This window comes from Papilio machaon, chromosome 14, assembly GCF_912999745.1.
Source record: "Papilio machaon chromosome 14, ilPapMach1.1, whole genome shotgun sequence".
Taxonomy (NCBI): domain Eukaryota; kingdom Metazoa; phylum Arthropoda; class Insecta; order Lepidoptera; family Papilionidae; genus Papilio; species Papilio machaon.
Genome location: NC_059999.1, coordinates 2681581 through 2703751, shown reverse-complemented (window position 1 = coordinate 2703751; position 22171 = coordinate 2681581). Strand labels below are relative to the sequence as shown.

Below are 22171 nucleotides of genomic sequence, written 5' to 3'. Positions count from 1 at the left end.
ATAACACACGAAACCTTCTATAAAGCATTCATAGTAATCATTTTACGATTACTATGAATGCTTTATAGAAAGTTTTCGTTTGAATATGGTGCAAATAGAGTGTGTGTTTCGTGTGAGAAACTTTTTTGAAAGACCAATCAATTCTTTTTTTTCTTATCTACTTTACTTATATACTATTCGGTAGAGGCGGCCGATTAGACCAGTCATTTGTTAATATATCTCCATCAAAATATAAAAGAGGAAATCTGCGTGGCCTTTTTATTTCGATTAAAATAATAATATAAAACAGAGTTTGTATTAAAAAAAACTTCACCATACATTTTAGACAATTTATTTTAATTTTACACATGTTCATTATTCTGATAAGTTCTCTTATAAATTATATATACATTGAAATGCACAGGATGGCCATTCAAAAAACGACTACCATACTCATCATGAAGATAAAACAAAAATAAATAAACATTTAATACAATTTTAATTATTAAAATACGATGAGATCAAATTTGGTTCACAGAAAACTGACTAGCAAATACAGCGCATAGTTAATAGAGTTGACAAAATGGCCGCTTATTATTTAAAATTTTGACTAAACAATATTTAGTTATTATGTTATCGTTGAACTGTTAACATCTTATAAATATCATGCAAAATATTTTATTTACATCATTGTATATCTATTGTGTAAAAGAGATCTCTTTATCTTTGAATAAAATAATTATTTCTCTTTATAATTTAAACAAAAGAAAATGTAGGTTATTTTTTTCAAAAATAAAGAGCTCCCTAGAAAAGCCAAAAACGTCGATAAAACAGTCGGGAAATACACATACATGGACCTTATTAATACTTAATCTATTAAAATGCCTGTACAATATGACTAGGATACATAATTTTGCGTAAATCGAAATAAACGCTTTTAGTGATAAAGGTAAAAATCTATTTTGTACCTATATACGCTATATATAGCTAACCGCACAGTTAACCACGACATATAGTTTAACAGCTTGAATATTTTTCAGCATTTCAACGGTCAATTAAAGTCCTTGATGATTCACACAACTATCGCCTTTGCCGCATTCGATTTACACTTTGAAAATTTTATTTATATTAAAAATTCGAAAATTCTATGATTCAACTTTGGTTAAAAATAATTAATCATTAATAAAGATAAAATACAAATTAAAGAACGCAATTATAATTTAGTCATTCAGTCATCGTTATACAACGGTATAAACCTATTTAAGTAGAAAATTAAGAAATGATATCGTTTAGAAATCCAATAAAAAGTTCCATAATGCAGCATTATTTTTATCGGAAAGTCTTGTAAAATATATCTTCGTATTAATTTCATCGTCAACGAGCCGATTATAATGTTTTATATTCGTTTCATTGGTGGCTGATTAAGGCGGCGCGTAGTCATGCGCCGGCGCCGGCGAGTAGTCGGCGCCGTGCAGTAGCGATTAGGTCTGGTATTGCAGCATGGGTGCCGCGGCTAGGTTTGCATGATGGCCGCTGTTCATTCGTAAAGCGGACAGCGATTTGTTGTACCATTCATCCTCTGCACTCATGCCTGTGGGTAATAAACTTATATTACATATGTGGTTACTGAGCAATAACTGCAAACGAGTTTTTGATATACGATCAACACAAATAAACGTCAACGCATAAAACTTAAAAAAGAAATCAGACGAAACGCTAAGGTATAGGATACAGCTACATATTTACTTAACTCGCATAATACGTATAGTTCATGCAACATGTGTAAATGCATCTTACATGAACGACAACTATGTAGTAGACATTTTAAAAAAGATACCTCAATATGTTTGCGTTCGACAATTAATTATTACATCTATATCTCATTAAGTACTTAGGGATTTTCCTTGAATTGCAACTATGTTCCAGAGAATAAATATATTATAAACGAGCATCCCCAGTATGTACTAGTAGACAAATTTCAATGTAGGAGGGTGTATTCGGAGGACCGGGAGCGAGTAGTGCGGTCCCGAATCGACCCTCGCGTTTTCTCAAGATGCAATCTCGCCGCAGGAAATAAGATATTTGCCAAGACGCCGCGAGGACGCCCGCCAAAGTAAATGTAGTGGAAATTTTCTTATTAGAATATCTACGGTACGATGCCTCGCCTCCATTACTTGCTCGTTTTTTCTACGCCGGAATGTCTACGACGCCTCGAGCGATGTCGTTTCATGTTTCGTCGCCTTGGATTTTTTCCCGAAATAAGCTCACTTATTGCTTCTTTTAAGAAGTAAATCTTCGCAATATTACTGTCTAAACGATTTTTTGATTAACGTGTGTTTTGCTGATTTAAAATGTTACACAAGAACGATACGTTATACACTTTGGTTTTGTTAAAGTTTATTGCAATGTTTTAGTGACATGAATCCTTCTAATTTATTTTTAGGTTGTTATGTAAATAAACTTTAGAAAGTGCGTTCTATTTTTTTATATTATGCGACTTTATCAAAGTTATCTTTTTGCTATAATTTTATATTTCAAATAAAAAGGACATGATATAAAATTACCGTTGGCTTCTGAAATGTATGCCGGTACACCAGAACTAGTGGAACTAGTTAAGCTCCGCAGTTATATAGAGTTAATTTATCATTTCCGCTCATAAGTTCAACTAATATTAAATTAATGTGTGTATATTTCAAATATAGATTAGGTTAGGTTAGGATATTTGCATTTCAAACATATTTGTAGTTTGCCAAATAGCTGATAATTTTTGTAGAAATCAAGCTAATCTAAGTATTTATTTAGATCATCTTATTTTGAAATGCGATTAATTAAGTACTGACCAATTAAGCAGAACGAGAAAAATTTAAATCATCTAAAAATTAAAGATAAACAACCTATATTGCGTGAAAAATATTGTTTGTAACTATGTACTAAGTTTTCCTTAATAATTTTTAGAAGAAATGTCGATAAAATAATAGACTGTATCGTTAATTAATTATTAAATACTATATGATTTTTTGTTTTAATTATTTTGACAATTTGGAAAAAAAAATAATTAATCTACTTCACGACCATGAGACAGTTCTATTTTAATATCTCTTTTAATAAAGAGCAAAACGTTTTGAAAAAAGAATAGATGTTAAGAGGCGACTTTAACAAATTGTAATTAAGTTTTTTTCATCTTTTTTTCAAGATCATCTGGCGGAACTTATCTTTCTGTGGCAACTTTTCTCATTATTATAAGGGATATTTGTATAAAAAGGCGGCGGGTTCCGCGATCATCGCTCAGTTCTTGCCAACTTTATAATTGCCTTGACGGCGCTAATAGAAAGTTGATGAAAACTGCCGTCGCCCACAGCCCGTCGCCCACAGCCCGTCGCCCGCGTCCTCTCCATCGCTTCTTGTTTCAACTGTTTTAGTTTTCACTGTAGCGCTTCTAATTTTATTGTAAGGTTTGTAATTGTTAAACTTTATAGGCTAGATTTGACTTTCGTTATAAAATTTATTACAGTATTTCTTAAAGTTATTAAATTTTTATGCAACATAACCTACCTTATCTGATAAACCTTAAAAACTCATTAATGTTTGTATTATTTTTCCATTCATTAACGAAATATTGATATGTTCTGAAATGTTATACGTGAACCTGAGTCTGTGTGTCTTTTTTATACTTTTGGAATTGGATATAAAATGCTGTGTACTTGACTTACCCATGGCGTCTTGCCGCATGCCGACTGCGGACATGTTGGCACTGTGGCCCATAGAGAAGCCCTGCGGCATGGGATACGAGCCGCCGCCCATCTGAGACAGCGAGAATATGTCTTTCTGCAACTCTTCGTAGCTGCCGTGATGCTGCACAAAAGTAAGTCATATTAACTAAATGTCATATATACATTACTCTTACTAAATTTACACTAAGGAGCTCCCATAGTAAGAACTTAACACTAACTGCGATAGATAGATTTTGTAAAATTATAATTTGAAATCAGTTAATAAGGTTTCATACATATGTCTAAGTTATTATGAGTCTTGTTTATGTTACTTATGATAATAGTAAATGCTCAATCGCGTAAAATTATATACAAATTGAATTGACAAAATGTAAATTAATGCACGCGTTCGCAATGGCATTGCGAGCCGGGGCCGAAATCTCATCAACAGCTCATTAGCACACGGAGAGCTCGCTTCGGGGAAGTTAATCGTTTTTCGCGCGCTTGTTTTATGTTAATCGTTCGTTGAGCCGCGGTCGTATGTTTTATTGCTATCAACACTTTAGCTAATTGATAATGGGATGGAGCGAATTAACACTTGTGTGATCGCATCAAATACCACCACGTTATAAATGCCTTTTATGACCCTATTTGTTTGTCAATAGCAGTTGCTGGCGACCTTTAATAGCAAATAATTACTTTGAGTCGTTGCTTTTTAATAGTAACAGGCGTAAGTTGCAGCAGTATCTTTATATAATTTTTGTTTAAACCGACAATTAACGTCTCGTATGTACCAAGATGTTACCAAGATAAATTTTCTACTCCAGCAAAAAAAAATGATGTTAAAAACTTTGCTTAAGAATACCAGTTGGTAGGTTTCAAAAGATTATATTTACTTAATAATATCATAAAAAATTGATTACAAATTTTACATTTTCTTCCTATGTAAATAAATTTTGTATGGAGATAAGTAACTAAACTTTAGCAACGTTCCTATTGTTGAGCACCAAGAGTGTGATAGCAATGCGAAATAACGGCATATCTTTAGTACCGTAATGTTAAAGAGATTCAATTCATGGGTAATAGTCCAGTCATTTTAGTAAGTTCACCTCGGAATTCGAGATACCCAGCTGTAAGTCTGTAAATACTTGTATATTGACACCCTAAAAGTTGTCTCAAAACCTACATATGGTAGGGTGTAAGCAACCATTAAATTTCAAGGTCAAAGGTCACAAAATCGGCTTTTTGCGCTTTTTTTGGAAATATCTCATTTCCTATGAGTTTTTTGCTATTTGTATTTCTTATCAATATTGTAGAATACAAAATTCTCTACAAATTTTGTTTAAAATTTTTTTTTATACGATGAACCGTTTGCGAGATAGAGGGCGGAGAGCGCGGTCACAGCATCACTTCAGCCTCCGGTCGAAAACGCGCCATATAGTTGATGAACTATCAATAAATCAATGATTATAAATATTTGTCAATTTTTATTAACTATTATATTCTACTTTATGATTTTTTTCCTAACTTATCCACATTTTATTAAGTATTAATTTATTTAACAACACTAGCCTGCCCATGTAATTACAGAATTGTTAATGAAAACATAGGAATTATATGTCGCTCTGATATGGTAGAGCATTGAGACAAGCTTTCCCATTACATTGGCCACAAGTTATAGAGCATTGCAAGCCCGCTTTTGTGCATCCGCATCGCGAACCACAGCCACTCTTGCAGTTGCAGAAAATTGTATTTAGCAAATCTACTGGAGCAGGTGGTAAAATTGTCATGATAGGCTCCATAAAATCGTTTCGCATTGCCCAACCCCATACCTGGGGTTCCAAATCATGTCCTAACCAAGTTTGAACTTGATAATATACACGGTTGAAATGTTGATGAGCAGCTGCACTTGTTGGTGGAATATTTGAAAGCTGCACAGGTTTATTAAGTTTTGTAGACTTGACGTAATGCATGTAACGAAGATGATCGAGACTTTTCACAAATTTCGGAGCATTATAGACTGCCAATAAGGTTTGAGTTCCGCTCTCCAATAATTTCTGGGCCGAACAATTTTCTTCCTCAAATGCTGCAGCTAGTTCATACAAATTTGTCAGTAATTAATTAATTTGACAAATATTTATAATAATTGATTTATTGATAGTTCATCAACTATATGGCGCGTTTTCGACCGGAGGGCGAAGTGATGCTGTGACCGCGCGCTCTCCGCCCTCTATCTCGAAAACGGTTCACCGTATAAAAAAAATTCTTCAACAAAATTTGTAGAGAATTTTGTATTCTACAATATTGAAAAGAAATACAAATAGCAAAAAACCCATAGGAAATGAGATATTTCCTAAAAACGCGCGAAAAACCGATTTTTGGGACCTTTGACCATACAATTTAATGGTTGCTTACACCCTACCATATGTAGGTTTTGAGACAACTTTTAGGGTGTCAATATACAAGTATTTACAGACTTACAGCTGGGTATCTCGAATTCCGAGATTCTTACCTAATTTAAGCTTAAATGACTGGACTATAACGCTGAGCAAACGATTGGTATTGTTGTGTTATTGAGTTATGTCGACAAAGCGGTTGTCGCGGCCACCATTTGCATTATTTTCGGCGGCGGCGGCGGCGTCGGCAATCGCATTACGACGTAATCACAGCGCTGATTAGCGACGCATCGTAATGAGCGAACAAATTGCGATGCATGATTTCGCTTTTCGCTTTTCATTAACAAAACACTATTATTGTAATCTTAAGAGTACAGTCAGCTGCATAAATATGTATACATTCAAAATTTTAATAACATAGGCCGTCGGTTTCAAAAATACTTTTGCACGTATTCGTCAAGAGCATGCAGTTATGGTTGCAAGCATGCGGGCCGACACGTGCATTCATAGTTACAATTTTCTAAAGCTATGTATACGTATACATATTTTTGCAGCTGTCTGTACCTGTACACATTTATTAAGAAGTTTCATTTAGGAATTACATTTGTGATTGTCCTTTACGTTTAATACTATTATTTACATTGCCTTTCGTTGTTATCTTACTAATATTATAAATCCTAATGTTTAGATATATAGTTGGATAGTCATAATAGTAAGACCCGTGTTTTTGTTAGAAAGTATCTCCAGTATCGCTGAAGGGATCTTCCTGAAATTTGGCATAGATGTAGTACACAGTCTCGAAGAACACACAGGCTACTTATTAAGTTTTTTTTAATACCATGCCAGAGTCGCGGACGACAGCTAGCCTATCATAGTAAATACCTGTGGATATCTATTGATGGTATTGGGATGTGGATACGGCTGGTAGCCGCGGTAGCCCTGTATGTTGCGCATCATGCCGTTGCAGCCCGGTAGCACGGCGGGCGCTAGAGCCTTCTGCAGCTGCTTCTCTTGCTTGCGGTACTTCGCACGACGGTTTTGAAACCATACCTGTATAGAGTATCCAACATTTTACATAGATGGAACATGTATGCTGGAAGTTAACGAGGATAATTTGTATCTTGATGTTCTGCAGTATTTCTACGTTTACAGGTTGCTCATTTAAATTAAGTTTAAATGTCTGTGACAAAACATATGAACATATAAATAAAAAAAAACCCTGTACGCTCATGGTGTTTACTGATTTTTATAGTTTTGTCGAATTTAGTTTTTACAAAATACTAAGCAATCAATTTAGGAATGTATCCTTTTAAAGATAGGAATTATATCACTTTAATTCAAGGTTTATGTGACCTTCAAAATTTGCGAAGGCAATAAAAGTTTATATACAAATTAAATACAAATCGGTAGTATAATTAAAATATAAACCTTAAACAAAATAAAAGGCAGTAACACGAGTGCTTAATCCGTTGTTGTCACCAGAAATGAGAGCGTACGTCGTTTGATATGGTGATTAGAGCTGATTAGAGGCGGGACGGGCGACGCGGGGTGCGGGGAGGAGTGCCGCTCCCTCCGAACGCACTCCCCATATAAATAAACCGATACACCCTACGCCTAACACTCCCTACACGTCTATCAAATATCAAGCTATTCTCCTCTTTATGTACCAAAGATACGAGTGATTTTTCCCTGCATAGTCTAACTATATGTATACATACGCGTGGGTGGAGGGAAGACACATAAATGGCGCATTAGTTTTTTTCCTCCCGAAGCTGTCCAATGTTCGTGTTTTGCTGCGCGTTGTGACGAAAAATGAGGCTATTTCATATCCGCTTAAAATTGATTCGTTTTTATCAAATAATACGGAATAATAATTTCATTTCCTATATTTGAGTATCTTTCTAGATAAAAGTTAAATATTAGTAGAACGTAATAAATAAATAAACAATTATAAACCTATATGTTATGCCAATGTTTTAGCAAAATATTTTTATTACATGATATCTATTATACATAATATATAACATAAATAAATAAATATATACCCCACGATTTAGGTATGAATTAAGATAAATTTTTCAATTTCAGTATTAAATTTTAACTGAACAATCAGTGAACAACCATAGAATAAAAATAAGTATTGACTATATAACCCACCGAATAAAAACCGAAAACATGCTTCTTTTGATTTTACTAATTCATATAGCCAAATTCAAATAAAATTAAAAGTAAAACTTTTTTTTTAATATGAAATAAAAAAAAACAAATGGTATTTCGATTTTCTTAGTAATAGATAAATGCGCTGCCTCGAGCTTTATGTTATCCGATGAAAACGGTCGCATTTAAACTGGAAAAGCACGACGGCGAGGCTCCAACAAAACATTTTCTTATTTCCAATTGTAGAATTCATTTGAGGGCAGAGACAATGTCGGGAGGCGCGCGGGGAGGATGAGCGGCTAACTTCGTTACGGATCCATTTGATGGGATTGCAATGCCTCGGGGGCCACCTCCCGTGTCCCCTCCGCGCCACTCCCCGCCTCTCCCAACCTCTGTCCCCACGTCGCGCGCCCTCCGGCGTTGTATTTTTATATCGAAATTCTCTCTAGAAGGGAGTTCGTCGTCTTTAACGTTTACATTCTTATGTACCGGCGTCGCGTGAACGTTAATAGGTTCCTTCGCGTACGTACTCGTGTTTATGTACGTAAGCTCTAGCCTCGTATATTACATACAACCTTTTAAAGCTATATGTGCACAAGCTTTTGATCTAATGATGTTAAGTAACGTTTTATTTTATGTGGACTTATATTTTTTTAAATAAAAGTCGCTAAATGGTATTGAAAAATCCTTATGTAGGTATGTAAGTCTCAAATAGTGGGTTATATCATTAATTTATATGTTTTGATTGTTTTAAGAAACACTAAGTTAAGAATAATTTATGTATAGTCTTAAAATGAAGACTTTGAACTCTTTTTTTAAGGAAATTGCGCGAACAAATGAACATAATATTTGAATAGGCAACGCCAATTTCAAGAAGTGTAGTCAAATACAAAGAAACTTCGATTATTTTTTATGGTCGAATTTAAACAAAATAGTTTTTTAAATGTAAGATGATATAAGTACATGTAAGTACAAATACGATAAAAGTTTCATTTTGGATAACATAAAAAAGCGACAGATTAGGTGCCTCCGGGACAAATCAATAGAGACCCGGGGGACTGAGCGATTTTAAAACTGAGATAAAGATCGCGAGGAACTGTAAGTATTTCGTATTCATACGGGCGGAGTCGACAGATGGCGCTTTAATCCAATACGCCTCCGGCCCGTGTCACAAATTATATTAACCCAGTGTTCAACATCATTGATATTTGGACATTTTAAATGTAATGCACAATATTGAACCTTGCTTTGATCTTGATTTACTCTTATTTTTCTTCATTCTCTAACATTTTCATTGTCTATCATATTTTTTAATAATTAAATAACAGAGAAATAAATTAATTAATTAACGATTTAACCACCTTTTTTATATTTAATTTTGTAAATACGTCACTTCAAGTCATAATAATCAGTTAATTGTATGAACCTAAATTGTTACGCGCGCGAAATTTTATCTACGCCGTAGGTAACTACCGTAGCTAAGGTGCTACGCATCTTTACTTGCGCTCCAACGGTTTCGGGGATTTATGCTTTAATATACCTGTATTCTGGCTTCGTTGAGTTTGGTCGTCCTCGCGAGCTCCTCTCTGCAGTAGATGTCGGGGTAGTGAGACTTTGCGAATGCTGCTTCTAATTCCGCTAATTGTTCCTAGACAACATAAAATATTTAAAAAAAACAATTCAAGAAAAGTATCATTGCCCGTAGGCTACAGCCTTTATAGTTTTTTTGAAAACGTTACTGACGTAAACAGGCTATCCCAGGTATTCGTTTGAATTGTAAAACTTCTAATAGAAGGTATAGCTAATATTATCCTATTGGTAATGTCGTCTGTCTTAAACAGTCCTACAGGCTATACAGTACACTGCCTTGAAAATTACATAAACCTTCCCTTGTAAGTCTTATATCGTCAGCAAGAAATTTTATGATGGACTTCGAATAAGTCCACGGTGATCTTTTAACTTACTGCGTGCCTTATTTCAAACAGTGAACTCTCCAATCGGTGTTCTTCTCTGAGGTGTTATATGGGTACAAGCAGTAGACACGATTGTTTTTTTTAAATTCCTACTTTTTGTACATACCTGTGTAAAAGTAGTCCTATGTCTCCGCCTGGCTGGCGTGGGGCATGAGGCGGTGGTGGGCGTGTGTCCAGCGTGCTGTGGGCCCAGCGCCGGCGACAGCGCGGACGTTGAGCCCCCGCCCCCCGACCCGCCCGGCTCTGGCTTTAGCTTCTTGAATGCGCCTTCTGCTTTTCAATGTAATGTATCTTAGAAATACTTTCTTTGGAGAACTTTTTTTGTAAATTTTTTTATGATTATTACAAAAAAGACAAAAACTTTCGTTAAAAACCCCCTTAGCCTCACCTGAATGCAGTGTATTAAAAATGTGATCCGAGAAAATCTTAAAATATTAAAGTCATTTTTAAAGTAAATAATGAGTCTAACGTACTCTATCGTAGTAATTAAAGTTAATCATTCGTTCATTTTTCTTGTCTTTCAACAAAATTTTGACTAACTCTGATTTCTCCCTACCGTATTGCTTTATTATTTTCAAACTGCTTCTTTCTATAGGAAGAATTATTTATGAAGGTCGGGTTTGAATTTTAATTCTCATCTAGAAATATATGTAACTTAAATTTTTATGTTTAATAAGTGTCGATAACGTCCCGTCACATCACGTAGTCTTTACTTCAAAGAAAGTCTTATTAGCATAGCGGTCGGCGGCATCGATCCTTCGGGGTCCGTAGGTCAAGATCGCGACTTGCCCCACTCTAATTGTGTCTGGTTAACTAAGTGAATTAAGAAATTAAGTAACTAGACCTGTCCTATTTCTAAAATACGATTATCAATAACAAAATTATCTAAGTTTATGGTAAAACTCGCAGAGAAATTAGGAAACATTTATATGTACATTTACCTAAGTATTACATTTAAGTTACATCTCTGACGATTTATTTTTCTTTTTTCCGCCTTTAAAATATGTTTAAGTTAAATTTAAGTAAACATTTTCTGAAAAGTCTAAAAAGAATATTCGATTAACACTCTTAGAACATTTTGTTATCTTCTTAAGTATCTCTGTAAAAAAAAAGTTATGTTTCTGAACAGGTGTAAAAAGAACAGGTACAATTGTGAAAACGTCAATCAAATTTGATATTCTGTTAACATTGAAAAACCTACACCGAATACCGTTAAAGCGAAAAACTATAAACGTTGAAAGTGATCTTATTATCTATTTCTATATTCCGTCTGTTTAAATTCCGCGCAAGCTTTTAAAAATGCCGTATTGGCGAAGTAATCAGTTTACCTTTGGTTTCTCTGAGCTTCTGAATTAAGAGGGGGAGATTTTAAAAGCACCGCTGGAGGTCGGTTTAGCAAGTATTCATGCATTCCCTTTGACGGCGTCCTAGCTACTTACTAATTAACATGGAGCTAAGTGTTTGCGTCCGCGGTAAACGGGGCCTTTTAACGTTTAAAAGGTTGCTTTTTTTCATGTCTATGTTTTACCTGCCTCTGACGGTTATATCGGTTTCGCTTTTTACTTGTCATTTTTTGGCGGCCATTATGCCGTTAGTGTTCACTTTTTAAAATACACATTTTTTTGAGCACCAAATTATGAGGACGGTCTGATTTGGTCTTCGTTAATTTAACATTAATAAAGTAAAAGCTTTTATACCAGATTTGTTACTGGTTTTTAACTTTAGCAATTTGCAGTAGCTTACACATTTTAATATTTCTTCGAAAATCAAATTCATTCTCACATCATTCGGGCTGAATATTTTTGCCTTAAGATTTTGACTCTTTTTGATTTCCTGACTGATAAAGAAGGTAATGTTTTTCGCGCGTATATAAGTTTTTTTGTGAACCGATTTTAACGAGTGTGGTGTACTTTGATTCGTTTTAAAAACAAAGTTAGTTCTTTTTTTTAATTTGCAACAACCATGTAATTGTGATTAATATGAATACAAAAATAACATACATTTTTACATATTAAAAAAAATTACACCACAGAAATAGATTGTCATATTTATATTTTGTTAATTTTGGGGTTGATACAGTAAATCCGAGATATCTGCGAAAAGTCAATGAACAATATTTATTTACACTGCAGACTAGAGAACATTTGTTCAGGGGCGTGATAGAGATTCAATGTAACATGTCATTAGGGGGTCGTAATCCCCTAATTATGACGATTGACATAAAAGCGCCATCTGTGGCGGCTCGAGAGGTGTCGGGTGACTGCATCCCGAGAATAGGATTGACTCATGTCAAAATTGTTACTTTACACGTATTTTTTATAAAGGTGAATTTTTTTCTACTACAGTTACGTTGCAAAACAATAAAATGGACAAAATCATATTTTAATAAATCCAAAAAAAGAATTTACATCTTTACTTTTGTAACGCTTATTTGTGACTAAATTACTTTATATGGAAAATAACTTTATTAACCCTGTTAATTGTTATTGTAGTCAATAAAAATAGAAAGACATAAAATAGCTATGGTTTTTGGATAAAAGTCAATAATTCTTTGAGTTCGTATTAAAAAATTATAAATGAATTGTACATTCGATGTCGTGTAGGGTCTATACCACCTCCGGAGTGTCGACGGGGCGCCGCTCGCGCCCTCTAGCACCGGCAGCGTGCATATGTCGAGCACCGCTAATAGATTTATAATCGGCGCAAATGCCACAAATCCGACAGATTTCCATCACTGATTGCACCTTGCCGATTAATTTCGCATGACAAACACCAAAGGGTGCTCTAAAATAATAAAGAGGACAGTCTTAGGGTATTTTACTAACATTTTTTCGTAGTTTAGAAATGCTAATTTTTTCCGAACATGCCCAGCCCTATAAAGAGATTTTTTTTTGTATTAGGGGATTCTTCCGTACCGAGCTTTTAATACCTATTTTCAATTAGCGGCTGAAATATTTTTATAGCAGTAACTGCCGTGCAATTAGAAACGTCACGCACTACCTTACAAAATAACAATATAATGTCAACGGCTAGTAGTTAAGTAAGGGTTGGATCTTATTGCCAAGTTATTATGCTCCTTATTTTTTAAGACCAACATTACACAAAGTAACTTTTTCTGATTTTAGTGTCACGTGACAATTGTTATGTTTTTAGTTTGTTACGTGCTATAAAAAAATAAGGAAGGATGAACATTCCAAATCATATACCTGTATTCAGCAGTTACCTTGTTTATATTTGACACACATAAATTATCATTTCTCGTTCATCATCTTTGGAGAAGTCCTAAACGAGCAACGATGATATTTGGTTTATTTCAGTTAGTTATAGTTGCACACTAATTGTTGTTCTGTTTTCAACTAATCTTTACAAAATAACCGTGGCTTAACAATTTTTTATACTAGCAGCTGATCTGAGCAGTTACAGGGATAGAATGCATTGTGTACAGCGACGGCGCGGCGCGCGTCACAATACACACTCCATTATGTCGAGAGGGTCCTCAATTTAAGACTTTTTCAATTGGTTTCACTTAAAATTCGATAGGCTCACTGGTACATTTTATTTTATACATTTTCGTACTGTCTTTTAATACTATCTTATCGTTTTCATGATTTTTTTTGTTATTGCCAAAATGTTCAATTGTTTTATGACTGTAGTGTTTCTAAATATGAATACTAACTGTCGCTATGTCACCTTTTTTAAATCTAAATGCAATCTTGATAACTAGCTAGCGCCCGCGACTGCGTCCGCGCGAAATAAAAAAAACTTAATTTGTAGACTGTGTTCTTGCTACATTATACTCCATGATCCATGAGATCCATGCAGTCGTTATGGAGATACTTTCTAACAAACATCCATCCATCCAAACATTTGCATTTCTTACTTATATATATAAAAGAAAGTCGTGTTATAGTTACACTATTTATAACTCAACATAGGTCGAACTGATTTAGCTGAAAATTGATGTGGAGATAGCTTAGAACTAGGAGACGGACATAGGAACTTTTTTATCTTGTGTGTATTTTTTTTATTACGCGCGGACGAAGTCGAGGGTAAAAGCTAGTATACTTTAAAATAAGATGCGAATAAACATAACATTATCAGCCGTAAGGCTACCTAAAAAAAATCACGTATATTCTTTGAATGACGACTTAAATTTTATGAATAAATTAATAATAACTTGAAAAAATAGTCGTGATTTTAGGTATAGGGGGAAGACTAGTGTAAAATCTCACCACATATCACCTGAAAGAAGCATCATGTGTATAATGGATGATCTCAAAGAGTTAATCTTACTTCTTCCTAATATTGTAAATGCGAATTTTAGATGGATGAATGGATGGATGTTTGTTTGAAGGTATCACCGGAACGGCTATACGGATCTTGATGAAATTTTGCAAAGATGTAGAATATAGTCTGGAAGAACACATAGGCTACTTATTAAGTTTTTTTAATGCCGCGCGGACGGTTTCGCGGGCAACAGCTAGTATGAATATAAAATACAGTAAAAATATGTAGTGAGCGGTAGTGTCGGTCGGGGCCGTCTCAGACGGACTTTTACCGTTCAGATTGAGGAAATTCTCAAGAAAGTCGATATTAAGAGCATCCGAAACCGACGTACATGTATGCGAAGATGTATGAATGTAGAAGAAGCGAGAGAGGTGTGTTAGCACCGCGCCAAATGAAAGTCCGTGGTCTCTGCCTACCTCTTTGGGTTACGGGCGTGAGTTATGTTGTTGTTGTAAAATATGTATTCTACACTGCAGAGGACTTCTAGGGCAATGGCCGATGATATGCATCTTTTAACGGTATTTGATAACATATTAATTGATTCATAACGACAGTTATAATTCATTATACACTTGGACTATATCTAATTTAATGTGAACTCTGTTAGTGTGTGGTCAAAGTGTACAAGTGTTTTAAATTATTAAACATTATATTTAAATTAAAATGAATTTAAATTGTATAATATTGTTTATACTTGGTAAGGGCATTTGAGTATTTTATTTTGATTAAAATTTAACTAATATTATTGGAGTTTTTTCTAGCTGATTTAGAATTAACCATTAAATATTATTTTGTTTAGGCTTTCAATCAGTAAACGTAACATGACGCTGTTTATTATTGCTTATTTATTTAATCTTAGATTCAACTCGGCGCAGATTTATAACATTGCTATTGATCAATTAATAAACGATTCAATCTTTATTTCAATTAAATCCAACGGCTAAATTAAGTAGATAGAGGAATGTCGAATTAAATGACAGTCATTAGACTATTTTATTTTGTTTGTAATTTTGTCAAAATTGTTGTTGTATAGTGAAGTGAAAGTGACACAAAAAAAGAGTGAAATTTCATAATAACGACATTATAAAGTCGCGTGAGATAAACTGTTTTATCTAAAACTAGCTCTTACCTACGACTCCGTCCGCGCGGAATAAAAAATAGAAAACGGGGTAAAAATTATCCTATGTCCGTTTCCTGGTTCTAAGCTACCTGCCCACCAATTTTCAGTCATATCGATTCAGCCGTTCTTGAGTTATAAATAGTGTAACTAACACGACTTTCTTTTATATATATACTAGCTTTTATCCGCGACTCCGTCCGCGCAGAATAAAAAATAGAAAACAGGGTAAAAATTATCCTATGTCCGTTTCCTGGTTCTAAGCTACCTGCCCACCAATTTTCAGTCAAATCGATTCAGCCGTTCTTGAGTCATAAATAGTGTAACTAACACGACTTTCTTTTATATATATAGATATATATATATATATATATATATATATATATATATATATATATATATATATATATATATATATAGATATATAGATAGATTGTGGAATTAACAAGTTTTAGCGAAAATATGCAATTTGTGTATAGTTAAAATATTAGAACAAATATACCTTTTCTACTCTATTTATATTAATAATTTAATTCAGAGAGTCATGTAATGTATCTTCCATAGTAAACATATGCTATTTTTTTAGGTATTTTAATTGATACAAGTATATCTGCTGTTCATCGGCAAGACCGCGTCACCACAGCAAGGTCTAAACTCGGCAAGCGTACTACTACTGAACCGCCGATGGATTTCCAAGCCATTGGTTACCGTAACCAAGTTGAAATTGAACCAGTTGGCAATCCGTATGTGGTAAATCAACCAGGAGGACAAACGGTAGATACAGAAACATCACTTCAAAGTTTCCCAGTGTTAAAATCATTAAAAAAGCCGAAATTCTTCTTTCAAGCATCACCAGTTCGACCGAAAAATGTTTATGCAAACGAATTAGAAACTGTATTTTATTTTGACGTTTAGACAAATATAAATATGTTGTATTACTATTGTTTGTTTTTTTATTTCTTTTTTTACTTATTTGTTTTTGTCCAAAATACCGACTGGCTGTTGAAAATTTATTTTATTATTACTCAAAAAAAAAAAACAGATACTGTTTAGTTAAATACGTGTTATAACCCTTTGACCGCCTGCGATTGATGATTTGGACGTCAACGTTGTCATAAAAGAGTAAGTTTACACTTAAATATGTAACACCAATACAGCTTCTAATAATAAGTACTTTGTTATTTCAAGATTGAATTTCAGAAGCCTACTACTCATAATCATCTTAATCTTACTTATATTATAAATGCGAATGTTTGGATGGATGGATTTTTTATAAGGTATCTCTATAATGGCTGAACAGGTTTCGATTAAATTTTGCATATAAGTATAACATAGTGTAGAAGAACACATTTATCTTTTAATTTATTTTTACGTCGCGGGCGACAACTGTTATTTAAATTTAAATAAATTGAAAATTGCTTGACATAAGTTTAAGCTAAAATGTAATTGAAGCAAGTATTTTACTATTTATATAAGTACTAGCTGTCGCCCGCGACTCTATCCGCATAGAGGTTAAAATAAAAAATTTATTAGTACATCTGTGTCAAATTTCAGCGAGATTCGCTTATCCGTTCTGAAGACCGCATCCACCACGAGGAGTGCTGAGAAGAACAGTTTGGAACAATTCCTGGCGCCGAGTTCCGCCATATGTATTCGAAACTGCTACGACTTACGGTCCTTCAAGAAGCGAGCGTATCTTTTTCTCAAAGGCCGGCAACGCATCTGCGGTTCCTCTGGTATTGCAGATGTCCATGGGTGTCGATGAACACCTTGGTGTTGCCGCTGCTTGTTTGCCTTTTTTTCTTATAAAAAAACACGTAATAACAAATATTCACCCATCTAAACATTCGTATTTATAATATTAGTAAGATTCAAATATAGCAAGTATAACATAAAGTTACACCTAAGTTGTGTAGCAAAAGGCTGTGGTCGCATAAAGGAGCGTACACATAAAGGTCCCGCCCGCCGGCACGTCCGCACCATTGTTACTGCCGGTCGGTTGTACGTGACGCGCTGTGTACACCCACCTTAATTTATATCCCTGCGACCAATTTTAATATAAAGTTACCTCACCTTGTTTTGCTCTTGTTTATAAAATCTGTTTTAGTGTAAAATATGGAATATTAGGTATGAAATTGCTAAGATATGTCTTTTTCATGAGTGCTAATTAATTTTAAATCAAATTGATAGTTATGAAAACAAGATAAAGAAAGAATTCAAAAATTAGGTAAAACGTTATTTTTATGTGTACGGTTTATATCGTTTCAATGCGAAAACGTAGTTCTCATCAAAGTTTTCTAAAACATGCAAATGTTTGAATGAAGACCTGTCATGAAAGACTATTTCCATTTACTAGCAATTGTATTGTGTAATCATGTGTAGGTATAGCATGTCCAAGTTGGCAGCTAGAGGCGTCTGAAAATTCAGCCCCAATCCCCTCCGAGCGGGGGAGGACGCGGTGGGCGGTCGTTAGTGACATTTCGTATTCATGACGTCAGCCCCGGGGCCGATTGTTTGCAATATTAGTCTAATTGGAATTGTAATACGCGTACATATTCTGGATAGCTTTGGCTATACGTGACAGAAAATTTCACTCTAGAACAATTTTAATTATACTTCAACTCAATGGAATGTAGGTATCAAAGTTTTATATGGACTACTGAAATATAGTCTTAGTATTTTTAAAAGATTCAGGTCTAAATTATGATCGAAATAATTAAGTATTTTGACATCAGTTAGAGAAAATTGTGCAGTGCCGGGTGGCCGCCGCGCTATCGAGAATGATTACCGAATGACTAAAAACGAGTCATTTTTAATCTTTGTTGAAAGTTAGAAAATAACAAAGGAATTATATATACTTGGGCATGTTTTAAATGTCCAAGTTACATGCTCGGTCACTAACAAATAAATTTACTCGTACATAATACTTTCTGTCCAAATGCGTTAGACAACTCACTCATGGAATGTAACGCCAACGACGATTTTATAAGTCAAAGTTTCGATATAGATTATTATCCAAGACTTGGACATTCTTAAAGAGTCCCTTACTTTAAGAAACATAACATACATTTCTGACCATATAGTTGTATAAGATTGTGTTTAAATCATTAGGTAGGAATAGCCAAATTTACAAATGTAAATAATTACAAAATTGTAGCGTACTTGTTGTAAAATTTGTGTAATTGTAGATTTAATTTAATGTATTTTTATCTAGGTGATAAGTAAACTATTTAGGTTACTTGTCACAAAAGAAACATTTTTTTAAAGAATCGAAACGAGACTATAAGAAATGCGAATGTTTAGACAGATAGATGGATGGATGGATAGATGGATGGATTGATGGATGGATGGATATTTGTTAGAAGGTACCTATTTCCAGAACGGTTTCATAGATCTCGATGATCTCGGTATAGATGTAGAACATAGCATGGGAGAGCCCATAGGCTACTAATTAGGTTTTTTTTACTTGGCGCAGACGGAGCTGCGGGCGACAGTTAGTACGGTATATAATAAAGTAAGTTGTTACGGTCTCTCAAAGTTCATCTACGTTCAAAGAGTGTACAGAGTGACAATTTTGATTTCTTGAATTAAAAATTGTCCACACTTATAATTAAAGAAAATCTTAAATCTTACAGTGTCGCCCTCCCTATTGATTTATTTACTGTGGTGATGGTACACGGCGTGTGCTGCAGTTGGACGATTTGTATCGTGTCCAACTCGACAGAAATCGTCCGTCGCCTAGACAATCTTTAGACACACTATCTCGAGTAACTAGAAATGACGTCATTGACAACGATCATGTTAAAGGTACGTGCTGGATGGTTTTCAATATTTCTAAAGATTTTAATTCAGCTTAATCTTAAGACTACTCGTTATCAAGATTAAATGATAAACGTTAATTAGAGAAATCTAGTAATTATTATTTGCAAAATGTATTTTTATGAGCTATTGTTTGAGTATTATAAGCTTTTCATGTTCAATGAGACAATGTACAGGGTTCAATATTAAAATAAGTATAAAATCTATGATAGACGATTTTTTTCTGCTCATACAAAAACTTGTATGTAGGTGTCCTTATAATTTAACGACTTATTGTAAGCAAGTCGTATTAGAATTTAATTTACATCCATAATCTATTTATCTTACCGAATATACGTGTAATTTTAGAAGTATAATTCTATTAAAAATGGGAATTTGTTGTATAAGCACCTTTAAGATATTTGGTTTTGCATGTTAAGTAACAAGTCTTATTTTCTGTTACGTATAAGAGTGAACGTACCTGAGTGATCTTGCAGAGATCGACTTAGAGGTGCGGGTGGTGTGGCCGCGTGGTCTCCGCTATATAGGCCGCCGAACTCCTCGGCGGAAGATGACGAAGCGTTGCTACATTTCCGTCCCTTGTCCGGCGTATACTTGCTCTCGATACCCGACGGGTGAAACTTGGCGTCGCTTTGGTGCTCGTCTAGCAGGCCCGGTACCCCGAGGAGTCCTCCCACGAGGTTGGGCCGCAGCTCCTCCATGATTTTGGCACCCTGGGAGCAGCCTCCGCCACCCGTGAAGTTGAGCTGGCGGCTGAAGAAGGCCGGGAAGATGTTGAACTGCTGGGGATCCGGCAGTGCGGTGAGCGGCGGCGCGGGCGGCTCCGCGGCCCCCGCGCACGCCGAGCTCTTGAACTCCACCGTGCTGTAGCCGGTGCGCTGGAGCGAGCAGCGCGGCTCTCCCGCGCCTCGCGTCTCGTGCTCCAAGCCTTCGCCGTGCGCGCCGTGTCCGCCGTGCTCACCGTCGGCGCGACCCCGACGCTCACTGACTAACCACATTATAGTGACGTCGCTCGCCGCCGTCCGCCCCGCGCGCTAATTGTCCGCGACTGCGCGAGAAGACCGCACGTCGCCGCCCTCGTGTGCAAACGGAACGGCCTGCTCCCATACCCCCGTAATCGATGTAAAATCTTTATAGAGATGCTGCGTCTCATTCAAGCGAAGCGTGGGGCGGGCGGGGGTGTACGGGGACGTCCGGAGGCGGCAGCGGCGCACCCCATTGGCCCGCGCGCGCCGACCGCCCGCTGCGATTGGAGGGTCGCGCGGGGTGCGCCCGTAGCGCTCGGGGCATCTACGGTTCTTTGTTTTATTGTCTCCGTAGCTCGTCGGTCTTGCGTTTAAAGTTTATGCATTGTACCATGTTTTATTGCACAAAATACAAAATCACGTATGAACTTCTCGAGGTAACGTGCTGAAATAGAGACGCGCTGTTTTCCATTACGTAGCTCTTGGTCAGTGGTCTTGCACTGTGAATTTTCTATCTGAAAAATTAACTTTTTGATTATTATTGATGTTTGTGTTTAGTTTTGGAAAATAACCGTTATTATTTCAGAATACTAAGAACAGTAAGAATTATATTTCAATGCCCTTACATTTTTGTTTTAATATAAACCTAATGTTGAATTGTGTAAATTAAACTGTAATAATTAAAAAATATATTTTTGATATATCATACTGGATATTTAATTACAATACAGAATTATTTCTTACTTTAAGTCATTACAGTTAAATAACACACACATATTTTACAGCAATAATTGTAATCAATTCAGAACGATATAGGTTTTATTTGCAAGATGTGTAGTCGCGCGCCTATCCGCGTAGCACCGTAGCCACGTTGATATTCATCAGTCAATACCTGTCATATAAAATTTATCATTGTATTGAAACAGGCACTTTTTTGATAGAATTTTTAAACTTCGCGTACTTCTGTGTAAAGTTTTCATAAAGATTTTCACCAACCTGTAGAGATTCGATTATCTTAAAAATATGAAATCTTACCAAGGCGTAGTTTTGATAGATTTTTTTTACCCTCTTTCTATAAAACTAAATTAAAAAGTAAGCAGTAATAATGTTATGATTAGTATGCATTACTTTTATAAAATTATTAAGGTAAGGAAATTAAATACTATGCTCGGTTTGTTAAAATAAAACCTTAATCATTTTAAATTATAATTTTGATACTTTACAGCAAAAAATTACAGAAAATTTTCCACAGGTTTATAGCACAATGAGATAGTAGAAAGTAGTTTATTAGTTAGAAAAAAAAGTGCTGAAATAATAATCATTAAGTTGATTTAAGCCACGAGCACAAGACTACAAAATCTCAGATACTGTCATTCGCTCCTTTCATCGCGAGTATCGCGTAGCGTGAGGTCCGTACACACAACATTGAATCGTCGACGCAAGTCGTCTATTCGGTCAGTTGTCATAGGAACTAAACGGTTGACAAGAATTTACAAAATTTCAACTGAAAATTTGCTCCGCCATCTTTAAAATCGCGGCAACTTTTGCAATGACGATGATATCAAGAGATATATAGGTAGCGAGACTGGTCCCGTCGACGTCAGAACAAATAGCCAGCGATGCGTGTCTGTGTACGTACTAAAAAATCGCCGGGTTTCAAATATTTAAATAACCTTGTGTACGAAAGGCCTAAGTCACGGAAGTATTTTAATGATTTTTGTCTTTAGTTCCAGGCACGTGGCCGCTGTTCCAAAACATTTTTGTCATC

General features: G+C 35.2%; 1 protein-coding gene across 1 annotated transcript; it reads right to left on the bottom strand.

Moving 5' to 3' along the window:
- Positions 1-1400: 1400 nt before the first annotated feature.
- LOC106719806 (pituitary homeobox 1) lies at positions 1401-20436 on the bottom strand. Its single transcript, XM_045680964.1, is given in 6 exon segments — positions 1401-1570; positions 3690-3876; positions 6968-7135; positions 9783-9890; positions 10322-10485; positions 19899-20436. Coding segments are annotated over 6 exon segments (1275 nt in total). The 3' UTR covers positions 1401-1460.
- Positions 20437-22171: the final 1735 nt, after the last annotated feature.